The sequence below is a fragment of the Garra rufa genome, chromosome 9 (assembly GCF_049309525.1).
Source record: "Garra rufa chromosome 9, GarRuf1.0, whole genome shotgun sequence".
NCBI lineage: Eukaryota > Metazoa > Chordata > Actinopteri > Cypriniformes > Cyprinidae > Garra > Garra rufa.
This window is the reverse complement of record NC_133369.1, coordinates 17,003,011-17,017,652: the sequence shown is the minus strand read 5'-3', so window position 1 is coordinate 17,017,652 and position 14,642 is coordinate 17,003,011. Positions and strand designations below refer to the sequence as shown.

Below are 14,642 nucleotides of genomic sequence, written 5' to 3'. Positions count from 1 at the left end.
AATCAGCATTGCAGTTCTGCATCTCATTATTTGTCTGAGTGTTTGTTTGTGTGCAGGTCTACATATGTGGGATTTTCCACTTTCACACGGCTGGCAGGTTGACAAGTGCAGTCACACCTGACTAAACAGAGGCCAAGCTTTGGATGAGCTTTGGACAAGAATGGCTGTGCCTGAACGGTTTTAGGCCTTTATGCAAAAATACTGCAAAGACAATTTATTCAAATCAATATTACATTTATTATTAGAATTAAACCAAGCTTTTGCAATTTTTTGTCACCATAATTAAAAAAGAAATTTGATTTGTGTTGTACATCTGAGAGAGATTAGATTTCATACATTACATTTGAAATTTCTTTCTTTCTTTTTTAACATCTGACCCCAATAAGACCCTGCAGAATAAACTGATTAATCAAGTAAAAAAAAAAAATTTCTGGCATTTCATAAAACAGTATAAAAGTGTACAATTTTAAGAGATTTACATTTCCTTGGTGATTAATTTCACTTTAATTATGAATAAACAGAACACACCCTTTGCTATATTGTGTTCCTCTGTAAAAGTTAAAGATTTAATTTACATATTATAAATTCAGGGCCATTTGCTGGTAGAATATATATTACTTTCTCTTCCAAATTAAAAAAATAAAAGATGAGGAATCCTAAATGGTCATTGTTCTTGGAGTTCCGGCTTCAGGTTAGCAGAACTAAGAAAAATAAATATTATAGTGTTACTTACTTGTCTTGCTATTATAAAACTAGCACTGTCATTCAAAAGTTTGGAATCATTAAGATTTTTTATGTTTTTTTTTTAAAGTATCTTATGTTCACCAAGGCTGCATTTATTTGATCAAAAAAACAGAAAAAAATTATATTGTGAAATATTATTACAAGGAATCTAATAATCTTTCAAATATAATTTGTTCCTTTCATGCAAAGCTGCATTTATGGTCTTCAGTATCACACAATCCTTCAGAAATCATTCTAATATGCTGATTTGATCAATGTTGGAAACAGTTGTGCTGTTTAATATTTTATTTTAAAACTGTGATAGCTTTTTTCAGGATTACTTTTGAAAAAATTGTTAAAAAGAACAGCATTTATTCAAAACCGCAAACTTTTCTAACAATAGAGTTTTAAGTATTAGAGTCTCAGAGTCTTTCTTTTAGACATGTACTGACCTCAAACTTTTGAATGGTCATGTATTTTGTTACAGAGTATTTCTATTTTTAATAAATGCTGTTTTTGACTTTTTATTATTAAAGAATCCTGAAAAAAGTATCACATGTTCCAAAAAATATGTTCCAGTTTTCAACATTGATAATAAATCAGCATATTAAAATGATTTGACTTAACATGTGACACTGAAGACAAGTAATTGCTGATGAAAATTCAGCTTTGACAGCAAGAATAAATTTATTTTAAAGTATATTAAAATAGAAGACCGTTATTTTAAATTGTAATAATATTTCACAATATTACTGTTTTTTTCTGTATTTTAGATCAAATAAATTCAGCCTTGATCAGCATAAGAAGCTTCTTTAAAAAAAAAAAAAAAAACTTAGAAAAAAAATAAGATAAAACATATTTTTCTGACCTTCCAGCGATTACCACATTCATTGCACAACACAAAGGTGGTCATTGGTTCATCAGCACTGCGGGTTTGCACCTGTGAATGTATAAGTATTCGTCATTATATTTATTTTCACAACAAATGAAAGAAACAATAATATGCAAAACTAAAAATAGAAGTAGGTATTAGTTCATAAGCACATTTCATTGCCTTTCAATAAGACAGTTTTCGTTACAAATGAACTTTTTAGTAAGAATTTTCTTTAAATGACCACAGGTTTGTTTAATGGTTCAAGAGAGTTCTTTTTAAAATCTGCTCAAAAGGAATCTCACTTTTAAAGGTTCTTCAAAAGGAACAACCTCAAAGACATATTTGAGTGTGCATCATTCAGACCTTACTCAGACTAGGTTTTTATGTATTATTAATATCTAGAGCTAATAATAATAATAATAAGATTTTTATTGATATACCTGGTTGTAGGTGCAGTTTTTCTTCTTGCACTTGCCACACTGCAGCAGGTCAGTGGTGGTTCCTCCAGTCTTTGCCATTTGATGTTCTCGGATGGCCTCCTGAGTCAACACGTTCCTCAACTGTTTCAGTTCATCACTAGCCATCTCCTACAACAGCAATAACATAGATTTTATATATATCTGTTTGACAACAAAATTAATTCTTTAAGAGGTCAAAATGTGCAGTCCACCTCAGCAGACATGGTGGCAATGCGGCTCAACTCGATGGCTCCAGCTAAGACATTTTTTCGCAGATTGGGATTTTTGGGATCCTTCAGGTTACTTATGCGGCTGCGAACTCTGTTCTTGTATTTCATGTCTGTGGCTCTTATCTCTTGGTAGATATGTAGCCAGAGAAAGACCGTTAAGGGGATCAACTTACAAACATTAGGATTAGTTCACAAATAATTTGCTCACCCGCCATGTCACCCAAGATGTTCTTTTGTTCAGTCAAAAAGAAATTAAGGTTTTTGAGGAAAACATTCCAGGATTTTTCTCTATATAGTGGACTTCAATGGGGATCAAGGGGTTGAAGGTCCAAATTGCAGTTTCTATGCAGCTTCAAAGGGTTCTACATGAATCCAGCTGAGGAATAATATCTAGTCATTTTCTTAAAAAAAAAAACAATTTATATACTTTTTAAATGCTCGTCTTGCACAAACGAAGAAATAACCACGAGTAACCTTTCCAATGTCATTAGGTACTGCTGAAGATGTGAATGCCCATTGCAAAGCTAGTGCAAGACGAGCCTTTGTGGTAAAAAAAGTATTTAAGTTTTTAATGTTCTAAGAAAATGACTAATCGTTTCGCTAGATAATACCCTTATTCCTTAGCTGGGATCGTGTAGAACCCTTTGAAGCTCCACTGAAACGGCAATGTGGACCTTCAACCTGTTGATCCCCATTGAAATCCACTATATGGAGAAAAATCCTGGAATATTTTTCTCAATTCATTTAATTTCAACTGAAGAAAGAAAGACATGAACATCTTGGATGACATAGGGGTGAGTAAATTATCAGGAATTTTTAATTCTGGAAGTAAACTAATCCTTTAAACAATATTTTCAAGTGGATTCTTCACTTTGGATTATTTGGCTTAGTCAACACGTTTACTAAGGATATGATCCTCGATTTCTGCTGCCATGCCCTCGCAGTTTGCCCCATAGTCTTTGTGGTCATCTAGGAGGAAAAGCATATTGTGAGTATCATCTGCAAAATAACGAGCATCAAAACAATATATGTCAGCATGTCTGTGTGGGTGTCAAGTGTTTGTCATTGTTTGTTTTTGCACACCATCTGTACGTAGTGCAGCAGCCAGCATTTCGATGCATTTGTCCCTGATGGAATCCCCGGTTTGCAGGCGAGGAGATAAAGGACCCATACCGGAGCTAAACGATGGGGAGAGGGGGCTTGTTGGTGTTGTGGGCGTCTTTGGGGTCTCTGGTTTACTCTTGCTGTAAGAGAAAAACAGGAAGGAGTCTTTAGTTCTGGACTTTCAGTTAAACCAAAGCAGGAACTGAGAATTCCATTTCACTTAAAGCTGGAATACACTGCATGACTTTTGTACAGATTTATACCCCAATTTACAGTCTGGAGGAGAGCCAGATGCCAAAAGTCTTTTGGTCAGTCGGAGTTGACAGATCACAGAAAATCGGGTTGTGTATGATGGACACAGACTCTTATTTTTTTAACTTCAGACAATGATTCCATCCATTTGGCACATTATCAAACACAGATTTTAGTTTAAATATATATTTTTGTCATTCATTTCCTAGCAGTTCCTACCATGTTTCTGCATGAGTTTGTTGTTCTCAGAGCAACTTGTAGGTCTAGTAGTGTGTGATCCACAAGGTACAATGTCAAATTTACAAAGTTGACAACTGCATGTTGCCTAGTGTTTTCAAATCTGCTCAGTTTTTTTTATTGTGTAATGTATTCCAGCTTTTAACCCTTGTGCTGTGCTGAAAATCCTTCACCTAATTTAAAAAATGACCAGCCTTTTAAATTTGATCGTAAATCACTACATTTTGGATTTAATCTTTTTTTTTATTTAAACTTTTTTATTTTTATTAGCACAGATTTTGTATTTATTTTGGAAAATGACTGATCTTTAATATGAGCATATGCAACTAAATTTTTAAGTGAAAAAAAACAAAACATTATTTGGTATTAATATATAATAACAAAGAACTTGTGCAATTTTTTGTAGCCCAGTCATTTTTGACCAGCCATTGAATAAAAGACAAAAAATTGAGAGCTCATAAACTCGCAGTTCTGACATTTTTTCTCAGAATTATGTGATATAAACTCACAATTGAATGTTATAAAGTCATTGTGATAAAATTGTGATAAAAATTACAATTCTGAGAAATAGTCATATAAATAAAAGTTTATATCACGCAATTATGACTTTAAATCAGAATTTTAAGATACAAATTTGCAATTCTGAAAATTCTGTTAATCCCTTTTTCCCCCTCAGAATTAGACTTTATAACTTGCAATTGCGAGTTTATATCTCACAATACTGAGAAAAAAATCAGAATTGCAAGAAAAAAGTCAAAATTTTGGGGTTTTATCTCACAATTCTGATTCATTTCCCACAAATGTAAGTTCACACCAGACAATTCTGAGAAAAACAGTCAGAATCGTGAGTTTATTTAATTGCGAGATTAAAAAATTGCAAAAAGTCAATTTCAGTTTTTATCTTACAATTGCAAGTTTATATCGTATTCTGAGAAAAAAGTCAAAATTCCGAGTTTGTATTAAGCAATTCTGAGACAAAAAAGTTGCTTCCATAGAAACAACACTATTTTTGTGATTTGTGACCCTGGACCACAAAACCAGTCATAAGGTTAAATTTTACAAAACTGAGATATATACATCATATGAAAGCTCAATAAATAAGCTTTCCATTGATGTATGGTTTGTTAGGATAGGACAACATTTGGCCGAGATACATCTATTTGAAAATCTGAAATCTAAGGGTGCAAAAAAATCAAAATACTGAGAAAATCACCTTTAAAGTTCTCCAAATTAAGTTCTTAGCAATGCATATTACTAATCAAAAATTACATTTTGATAGGTTTACAGTAGGAATTTTACAAAAAATCTTCATGGAACATGATCTTTACTTAATTTCCTAATGATTTTTGACATAAAAGAAAAATCTATAATTTTGACCCATACAATGTATTTTTGGCTATTGCTACAAACATACCCCAGCGACTTAAGACTGGTTTTGTGGTCCAGGGTCACATTTGTTGATTTATCATTTGAATACATTTAATGGTGTATTACAACTGGGACTGATGAATCATTCAGAATTTTAAGTATGTCTGAGCCCATCCAAAAGGATAAGGGTAAGAACATAATGCCACCATTGGCAGAGATCTATCCCTGAAGAATGATAAAGCCATGTGGCATGATAGTCACAGCTAAATGAGGCTACTGTAAATATAGTTCTTGCCTTTCACTAAACTTCTTGGCCTGAGGTGAGCTGCCAGACCTTGAGTTAGTAGAATCTCTCCTGGAGAAATAAGACATGAGAGTTTATAGTAAACTTTCTGTTGCAAACATAAATTAGATGCATTTTTCTTGTAACGCTTAAATACTTTACTACTGCATTACTGTAACAGGTTACCTCTCCATTTTCGATTCACTTGATTGTCGTTTCAAAACGTGATGGCTTGACTTGGAGTCGGTAGAGTCCCTACAGTAAAAGAGTACAAAAATGCCTGATTTTCCTTGGCCTAAAAACATCATACATCTTTCATTTTTAAGATGAGTGATGCATGAGCAGACCTGTCTCTCCGTCCATCCAGGCTGAGCTTTCTAGAATGAAGCTTTTTGGAATCTGTGGAGTCTTTTCTAGAAACAAAAGAATAAAGGTGATCATTTATATTGTTTTAATAAACACAAAGAAACCATCCTTCTTGCAGATTGCAAGCATCCTCAAACACCCAAGACAAAACGAGAATAATGCATGCACTTCTGCTGCCCTCTGCCTTCACTCCTTTGCAAAACATCTAGTCGAACCTCTCAATCTTGATCTTCACTGATGGCCTTTTGAGTGGTTTACTGTCTCTTGTGTCTTTTCTGAAAAAAGAAGCATTGTCTCAGCACTATAGGATGGTGACCAATTATTATCACCACAAGCCATGTAAGAACTTCACTCAAATTAAATTAAAAGGATAGTTCACTCAAAAATGTAAATTCTGTCATCATGTCATTCCAAACCTATTAGAGCTTCTCTGAAAATAGCACACAATGTATATGGAATACTTTTATGATACTTTGAAGATGCTTTTTAAAGCATGAAAGCATTGTTCAAGATGTTCCTTTTATGTTCCACATACATGTTTGAAACAACCTGAGGGTTATTTTGGGTTGGACCATCTTTTTAAATAAAAACATTGACGGTTTAGTTCAGACGGAACACTGCAACCTCAAGCTTAATTTCACTCGACAATAGTCTTGTTCAAGAGTTAGTATTCATCATGCTTCTGACCTATCTTTCTCATTGTGTTCAGAGGTCCGTCGCTTCGGATCTGATGTGTCTTTTCTGCAGCAAAACAGCATTAGTTATTTCTCAGATGATAAAGTAATTAAGTAAAAACTCGGGTGCACAGCTTTTATTATCAACATGCTTTTCAGTTCGCCTGACCCTAACCTTTCTTTCTCTTTGTCTTTCTTTGTGTCTAATGAGGGACGCTTTGTAGGTGTAGGAGGCTGAAGATGAAGAGGAACAGGAGGAAGAGGAGCACTGGGTTCAGCTGTTTCTTTTCTAAGCAAAGAAAGTCACTGATTATTTATGAGAAAAGGATCATTGTGCTTGGTTAGAACACGGTGTTACGCTAAAAAGCTGCAGCGACTAAAAGACCGGCAGTACTTTGTTTACTCAAAAAGACAACACACCAAGCCCTGACCTCTCTTTCTTCATCTCGCGTTTCTGAGGAGGATGTAGATGAAAAGGTAAAGGAGGGAGCGGGGCATTCGGATCAGGTGCTTTTTTTGCCCTAGGCGATGAATACACAATTCAAAGGTGGCATTACAAAGAGAAACTTTAAAGAGCACTAGGTCATCTAGTGAAAAAAATATAATTTACAATTTTACATCAATTAAAGTCTAAATAATTTAAAGCAACAATCGCTATTTTACAAAACTTCATCGCAAAAGACCTTTCTTTGGGTTCTTCTAGTGATGGACGTTTGGGGGGAGGAGGAGGATGAGGAGGAGGATGAGGAGAAGAAAGGATAGGAGCAGGAGCAGGAGGAGGTAAAGTTTCAGGAGGATCTTTCCTGTGAAGATAGATATTTGGCTGTGAGTACAATTATTATAAACAATACAAATTCTGAACATTTTCTTGAGTGCATTCCCTGACCTTTCTTTCTTCACTTCTGATGAACGCTTAGGGATAGGAATAGGAGGAGGAGGAAGTGGGGAATGAATGTGATGATGAAGAGGAAATAAAGGATGAGGTGCATCTCTCCTGCATGAAAATAAGCAGGTCTGATTGAAATGTTGATTCAACATGAAGCTTATTTAAAAGCAGATGTTTTTGTGTCACAATGCATGCGCTTCTAGCACAATGTCCAACCTTTCTTTCTTTCCATCTATGAAGGGTTTAGGTTTATGAGGCGGATGAGACTGAAGAGAGGGAGACTGTAAAGAACCCCGAGTGTCTTTTCTGTACAAGAAATGCAAACATCCAAATTTAGCATTTAAACTTAACTTAAAAGTCAAAAATACAGTAAAACTGTGAAATAATATTACAATTTAAAGGAGTAGTTCTCTTTCAGAACAAAAATGTACAGATAATGTACTCACCCCCTTGTCATCCAAGATGTTCATGTCTTTCTTTCCTCAGTCGTAAGGAAATAATGTTTTTTGAGTAAAACATTTCAGGATTTCTCTCCATGTAATGGACTTCTATGGTGCCTCCGAGTTTGAACTTGCAAAATGCAGCTTCAAAGGGCTCTAAACGATCACAGCCGAGGAAAGAAGGGTCTTATCTAGCAAAACCATGGGTTATTTTCTAAAAAAAAAAAAAAAAAAGGACAATTTATATACTTTTTAATCTCAAATGCTCATCTTGTCTAGCTCGGCAAGACAAGCGTTTGAGATTAAAAAGTGTATAAATTGTAAATGTTTTTAGAAAATAACAGATTGTTTCGCTAGATAAGACCCTTCTTCCTCGACTGGGATCATTTAGAGCCCTTTGAAGCTGCATTTTGGAAGTTCAAACTTGGGGGCACCATAGAAGTCCATTATATGGAGAGAAATCCTGAAATGTTTTCCTCAGAAAACACCATTTCTTTACAACTGAAGAAAGAAAGACACGAACATCTTGGATGACAAGGGGGTGAGTACATTATCTGTACATTTTTGTCACTGAAAGTGAACTACTCCTTTAAAATGTTTTCTGTTTTAATATATTTAAAAATGTAATTTATTCCTATGATGGCAAAGCTGAAGTTTCAGCAGCCATTACTTAGCAGTCACATGATTTTTGCACTTTGATGACATTTTTTTAACTGACACATGCCCAAGCATGCAAAATGCTCTGACCTCTCTCTCTTTACATCTATTGATGAGCGTCTTAGAGGAGGGTGGGAATTGATCGAAGCAGGAGGGAAAAAATCAACAGGAGCATCTTTCCTAAGCAGAAGTGAAAATTGATCTTACATGTTTCCACTTGTATGCTGCACAACCAGAGAAGCAAAAGAAATCATGGCACCAGGGTCATGCACCATTTAAAGGATAGTTAATCCAAAAATGAAAATTCTGTCATTAATTACTCACCTGCATGTCTTTCCAAACCCATAAAAACTTTGGAACACAAATTAAGATATTTTTTGATGAAACCTGAGAGCTTTCTGACCCTGCATAGAGAGCAAGGAAACTGTTCCAAGGCACAGAAACGTAGCAAGGACATCTTTAAAATAGTCCATGTGACATTGGAAGAATGTACACACATGCATCGTGGTACTCTTGATAATGCCGGAGGACGGTGACATGGAAGAGAAAAAATTGAATTAAGTTGTTATTTTTGTTGTCTTTGCGCACAAAAAGTATTCTCATAACTTTGTGAAATTACAGCTGAAGCACTGATGTCACTAACGTGCCTATTTTAGCAATATCTTTACTACCTTTTCTGGGCCTTGAATATGTCAGTTGCATTGCTGTCAAAAAGCTCGGATTTCATCGAAAATATTTGAATTTGTGCTCCCTAGATTAAAAAAGAACATGAAGAGGGGTAATCAATGACAGAATTTTCATTTTTGGATAGATCAACTATCCCTTTCAGAACTGAGAACAATCTTCTTTTGAACTGATTTAGCAAACAGGATGCAAATTTGAATTTAAGGAAGACATAAATTAGTGTAACTTTAAAATAAATTGATGTTAATGTTGTCAAGAAAAAAACATTTATTTTGTTGTTTCACGTATTTAGCTATGGTTTAAAGGTATGCAATACCTTTTGAACTTTGGGGTCAGTATTTCTTTTTAAAGAAATCATGGATTAAATCAGAAAGGATGCGTTAATTAATCAGTAAAGACACTTATAATGTTACAAAAAAATATATGTGACCCTGGACCACAAAACCAGTCTTAAGTAGAACGGGTATATTTGTAGCAATAGCCAAAAATACATTTTATGGGTCAAATTATCCTTTTTTTATGCCAAAAATCATTAGGATATTAAGTAAAGACCATGTTCATGAATTTCTTATCGTAAATATATCAAAACTTTTGATTAGTAATATGCATTGTCTTCATTTGTACAACTTTAAAAGCGATTTTCTCATTATTTCGATTTTTTGCACCCTCAGATTCCAGATTTTCAAACAGTTGTATCTTGGCCAAATACTGTCCTATCTTTACAAACCATACATCAATGGAAAGCTTATTTATTCATCTTTCAGATCTCAAATTGACCCTTCTGACTAGTTTTGTGGTCTAGGTTCACATATTCAAAATACAATACAATTCAAATGTTGTATTCATCAAATCCTGAGCATAAGAGATGAATGTCTAGTCAGTTAACGTAAACATGTATTTTACAATTCAGTGAAAAAACCCCAGACATAATTCGTTAAGAATTAATGATGCAATTATTTTTGTTTTTCTGTGTAACCACTGAAATTCCTCTGTTGTGTGACTATTATATATATATATATTTTTAATTCAGTAGATTTCACTTTATATTCAATTGAATTGAAAAGCCTATTCTTAAATTCCACCAACAGAAGAACTACACAGTTTCAGAAAAAATGCAAAAAAACAAAATTGCAGATGTCATTGTCAGGTTAATTTGTGAAATTCAACGGGGACATTGGATGCAAAATTCACTTTTACATGGTGTTTGCATATAAATGTGTTTTAGCACCCTACAATGCTAAAAATCCATTCATGTCTCTTTTTTTAATCCTTAAAAAACCTAAACAGTCTTTATTATCAAGCCATTTTGATTTTCTGAGCAGTATGATGTCACACTGCTCAGGCCCCACCCACAACTGTTGGCAGGCTCTCTTGTATTTGCATATTTCCGCCCTCAGCCAGTTGTACACTGTCCGCAGCTGTAGTGCCAACAATGTCTCGTAAGTAATGCAGGTGTTTTGTAGTTGAATGTTAAAGTAAATATAAATAAAAGACTCTTCCATTTTCTCCCGAAATCTAAGCCACTGAGGACGCAGTGGATTAGTTTTGTGTTTGATGGTAACGTGCCACCGAACACACAAAAAACTAAATAGAAGGGTGGGGTGAGCAGTAGCTCATTATCATTTAAAGAGCCATACACCTAAACGGCTCGCTGTGAACAGAGCTGTTTTTGACAAGGTAAAAAATGTCTTGTTTTAAATGAACATTGAAGAATTTTATCCAAAGTATGTTATAGACATTTCATGAAGACCCTAAAGAATCATAGCAACTTGTGAAAAATGAGCATTCGATGTCCCCTTTAAAGAAAATATTTTTTTCTAGATAATCAGAAATGGCTGCATGTTTTGTCATGCGGTGTAAGTGCTTCCTCTAACCGCAGTCACATGCTTCAACTGCAAGCACAAGCTCTAACCTCTCCCTCTTCACTTCCCCAGCCGGAGGACACTTGGGGGGCGGAGATGAATGCGTCATTGGAGAAGGAATATGAACACTGTTCAATGCATCTTTCCTAAACAGAACGCACATAAAACTCTTCAATTCAAATGCATGGTTTTGCAGCAGCAGAGGGGCTTTATAGAGCACACAGGCTTCTCACCTCTCTCGCTCCTTTTTATTGTTTATAGGCTGTTTTTCTTTTTTCTGCTCACTTTCTCTTTTTTCGATCCTGAGCTCTGCATCGCGTTTCTCTCTTCTGTGTTTTTCATCAAGTTTCTTGTTCAAGTCTAAGTCTGGTTTAATTTCTGTTGTTGACTTTCGTGGACTGGCGAGATAAACAGGTTATACTTCATAACGCAAGCAACAAGTCTTTGCTTACTTCCCCTTTCGCATGAATCAATGTTAGTGTAACAAATAGATTCACTGATTTTCAGTTACATTTTACAAAAGCTGCGTCTGGAATACTTCCATGTTTTACCCTGTTATCAGCAAACATACCTGGGCTCTCTCTCAGGAGAGGTCCTGTTGGGTGACCCTGAAGGCTTGCTTGGATGATTGCCATTCTTCACCTCATTCGACCTCTCAGACTTTTGGTTTTGAGCTGACTCTGACAGACAAAAAGGCATTGATGCATTAAAACATTTTAAGCCAGGCTAAATTATGCATGATGAACCTTTTTTAAATTAACCTTTTTAATAATTTTAAGAACCCTATAATATAAAAACACTTTATTTTAAGGTGTCCTTGTTCATTATGTTACATGTACTTACTATGATAATAACAATTATGCATAATTACATGCAAGTAATCGTAATCCAATGCCTAACCATATAGTAAGTACATGTAGTTAATTAATATTACTCAGCATTTAAATGTACACTGTGACAAGGACACCTAAAAAGTATATATATTATTTCTCTAAAACATTAGCCCTACCCAAAAGCTTCTTCCAGTTTTTGATAAGGATCTTTGCTAAGTTGACAACATCCTCGTCTGTGCAATGTTTTCTTATTCCATTGACAGACATGCCAATTCTTGTATCCTGGAATAAAGTAAACTTTGAACGTTAGACAAACAAAAGCACAAGATATCAGACAACCTACTGTGATGTTAACAAGAGCAGATGCATTTACTCCACCAGTCAAAAGTTTTTGTACAGTAAGATTTTTAATGTTTTTTTAAAAGAAGTCTTTTCTGCTCACCAAGCCTGCATTTGTTTGATCCAAAGTATAGCAAAACAGTAATATTTTCTGTGTCACATAATCTTTCACAAATAATTCTAATATGCTGATCTGCTGTTTGAGAAACTTTTGGTATTATTATTAATATAAATATTAATGAGACATTTATAATATTAAAAAGTTTCTAATTCAAATTAATGCTATTTCTATTCATCAAATAAACCTGAAAAAATTCTACTTAGCTGTTTTCAACATAATAATAATTATTATTTTTTTGAGCAGCAAATCAGAATATTAGAATGATTTCTGAAGGATCAGAAAAATTCAGCTTTGAAATCACAGGAAAAAATTAAATTTTTAAACATATTTTCACATAATCATATATATATATATATATATATATATATATATATATATATACATACATACATTTTTTTTTTTTTTTTCAAATTTTTACTGATTTTGCTGTACTTTGAATACGTTGGATATGTATGTAGGTGTATGTAACATTTACCTTTTTACATCAACAATTTTATATTTCAAATGTATTATTTTTCTAATGTTTTGTTTTGGACCATATTGATTGCATTGTGTGTGCATAAGGCTATCATACCTTTAATGTGCAGCTATATAATTCCCTAAAGAAATCAACAAAATACATCAATACAACTGATTCAGCAGACAAACCTGAAGAAGCTTCAGTGTCATGTTGAAATCTTTCAATTCTCTCAGAAGATCTAGAGCTCCATCCTACACAGACAGGAAGATAGATAATTATTTTAATATTTCAACTATTTAATAACATAATAATTGTATTAATTTTGTTCTTAAAATAATGTTTTTTCTTTTCTTTTTTTTAGAATGTTTACATTAAATTCAAATACTGTAAATCATACTGGAACAACGGCAGAGTGCGTAAATTACTGCAGAAGTTTCATTTTCATTTTGGACGAACTATCCCTTTAAATTCTGTGCTCGTGCGCGTGCAAATATTTTGAGTCGGCCAAAACACACACCGCCTCCACGACCTTGTGCATTTACTACGAGGAATCCAATACATACATGCTGTTAAGTATTAACAAAACGTGCATACAAACATGCTAACAAAACTCTCTATTAATCACACTTTCGTCCTCGTTCCTGTTGCTGCCCTGAATAAACCTAAAGTAAATCTGCGCAATCCTCAACCAACACCTGTCACATATGCGTCTCTGTAGTCCTATTACACGCACATTACAGCCTCTCACACTTGCAACAAAATTAAACAAGGCTTGTGCACGCCTGTATCTGACTTAAGCATTACTAAAACAGCATAAATACACATGCAAAAAAGTTTCAATGAGTTATTCATGCGCAGCATGCACGGAGATCGCACAAACAAACAGCATGAAGCGTTGCGTCAAAATTAGGATCTCACCATGTTATTTCTAGACACCATCTTGTCTAGTTTTTTAGCAATCCGCAACAGGTCCTCCTCTCGCGTCATTGTGTGCGCATTAATATGCTTTAAGTGAAAACGTGATGTGTTTATAATACGTTATGTCACATAAATCGTAATAATTCAGCGAAATGTACGAAGTTTTGTTCCCACGCATAAGTTGCTCCTGCACGGTCAGTTGATCCGAGGGGGGCGGGGCCTTCGGGACAGTCGGAGTTGTCAATCAATCCATCTGGATTGATGACAACTCCTAAATATAGACGTTACCGGGGGGCGATAAAAGTTCAGTGTTTTTTAGGAAAGACATTTGCTCCAGACACACTATGAACTTTTTACCTCGGGTCTGTTGTATTCTGTATCTGTTTTTTTTTTAAATCGCTTAGACACGCTTATGTATCAGTTTCCAGTTTGGACACACTGTGGAAACGCTTTATGAAAAGGACGTTGCATTCTTGTTTTAAATGTTTACTGAAAGTTATTTAAATGTTTATGGAGTAGCTCAATCTTTCACAACTCGTTTTTAAGTCAAAGCAGACCCGCGCATGAAAAGTCAAGATCGTTTTGGGGCGAAAACTCAACAGGTGTTACATGAGTTTAGCAAGAGATGGCAGCACTGTGTCATATAATATCAATCTTGCTGTGGAAAACAGTGCAGTAGAATCAAAATATATACGAATGTCTAAATAAACCGTTCACCTAGAAATTAATACGTGACCCTGGATCACAAAACCTTAAGTAGCACGGGCATATTCGTAGCAATATCCAAAACACATTGTATTTTCTTTTTTGTCACAAATCATTATGATATTAAGTAAAGATAATGTTCCATGAAGATATTTTGTACATTTTCTA

At 34.4% G+C, this 14,642-nt stretch overlaps 1 protein-coding gene across 2 annotated transcripts; it reads right to left on the bottom strand.

Moving 5' to 3' along the window:
• Positions 1 to 213: 213 nt before the first annotated feature.
• tcea3 (transcription elongation factor A (SII), 3) lies at positions 214 to 13,972 on the bottom strand. 2 transcript variants are annotated; one of them, XM_073847574.1, is made up of 23 exons: positions 13,770 to 13,972; positions 13,040 to 13,102; positions 12,108 to 12,213; positions 11,670 to 11,778; positions 11,332 to 11,496; positions 11,149 to 11,244; positions 8,643 to 8,732; positions 7,672 to 7,761; positions 7,456 to 7,563; positions 7,253 to 7,372; positions 7,001 to 7,090; positions 6,745 to 6,858; positions 6,583 to 6,636; positions 6,111 to 6,170; positions 5,877 to 5,942; positions 5,716 to 5,784; positions 5,542 to 5,601; positions 3,369 to 3,529; positions 3,199 to 3,254; positions 2,268 to 2,423; positions 2,038 to 2,184; positions 1,592 to 1,663; positions 214 to 701 (listed from the first exon to the last, which is right to left on the bottom strand). In XM_073847574.1, the coding sequence occupies exons 1-23, from the start codon at positions 13,836 to 13,838 to the stop codon at positions 693 to 695; spliced, it is 2,130 nt and encodes a 709-aa protein (XP_073703675.1). In that variant the 5' UTR covers positions 13,839 to 13,972; the 3' UTR covers positions 214 to 692. The 2 variants fall into 2 exon arrangements, with proteins under 2 accessions (XP_073703675.1, XP_073703676.1); XM_073847575.1 differs by lacking the exons at positions 6,111 to 6,170; positions 6,583 to 6,636; positions 6,745 to 6,858; ... (5 more) ...; positions 11,149 to 11,244; positions 11,332 to 11,496.
• Between the last annotated feature and the right edge of the window lie 670 nt (positions 13,973 to 14,642).

What these genes read in the sequence shown, in the direction of transcription:
- tcea3 (XM_073847574.1), bottom strand. Translation starts at nt 13,838, where the DNA reads ATGACGCGAGAGGAGGACCTGTTGCGGATTGCTAAAAAACTAGACAAG. An exon ending in CGCGAGATGAAGAAAGAGAG is followed by an intron (nt 6,859 to 7,000) that starts GTCAGGGCTTGG and finishes TTCTTTGCTTAG; the next exon opens with AAAAGAAACAGCTGAACCCA. An exon ending in CTGGATGGACGGAGAGACAG is followed by an intron (nt 5,785 to 5,876) that starts GTCTGCTCATGC and finishes CTTTTACTGTAG; the next exon opens with GGACTCTACCGACTCCAAGT.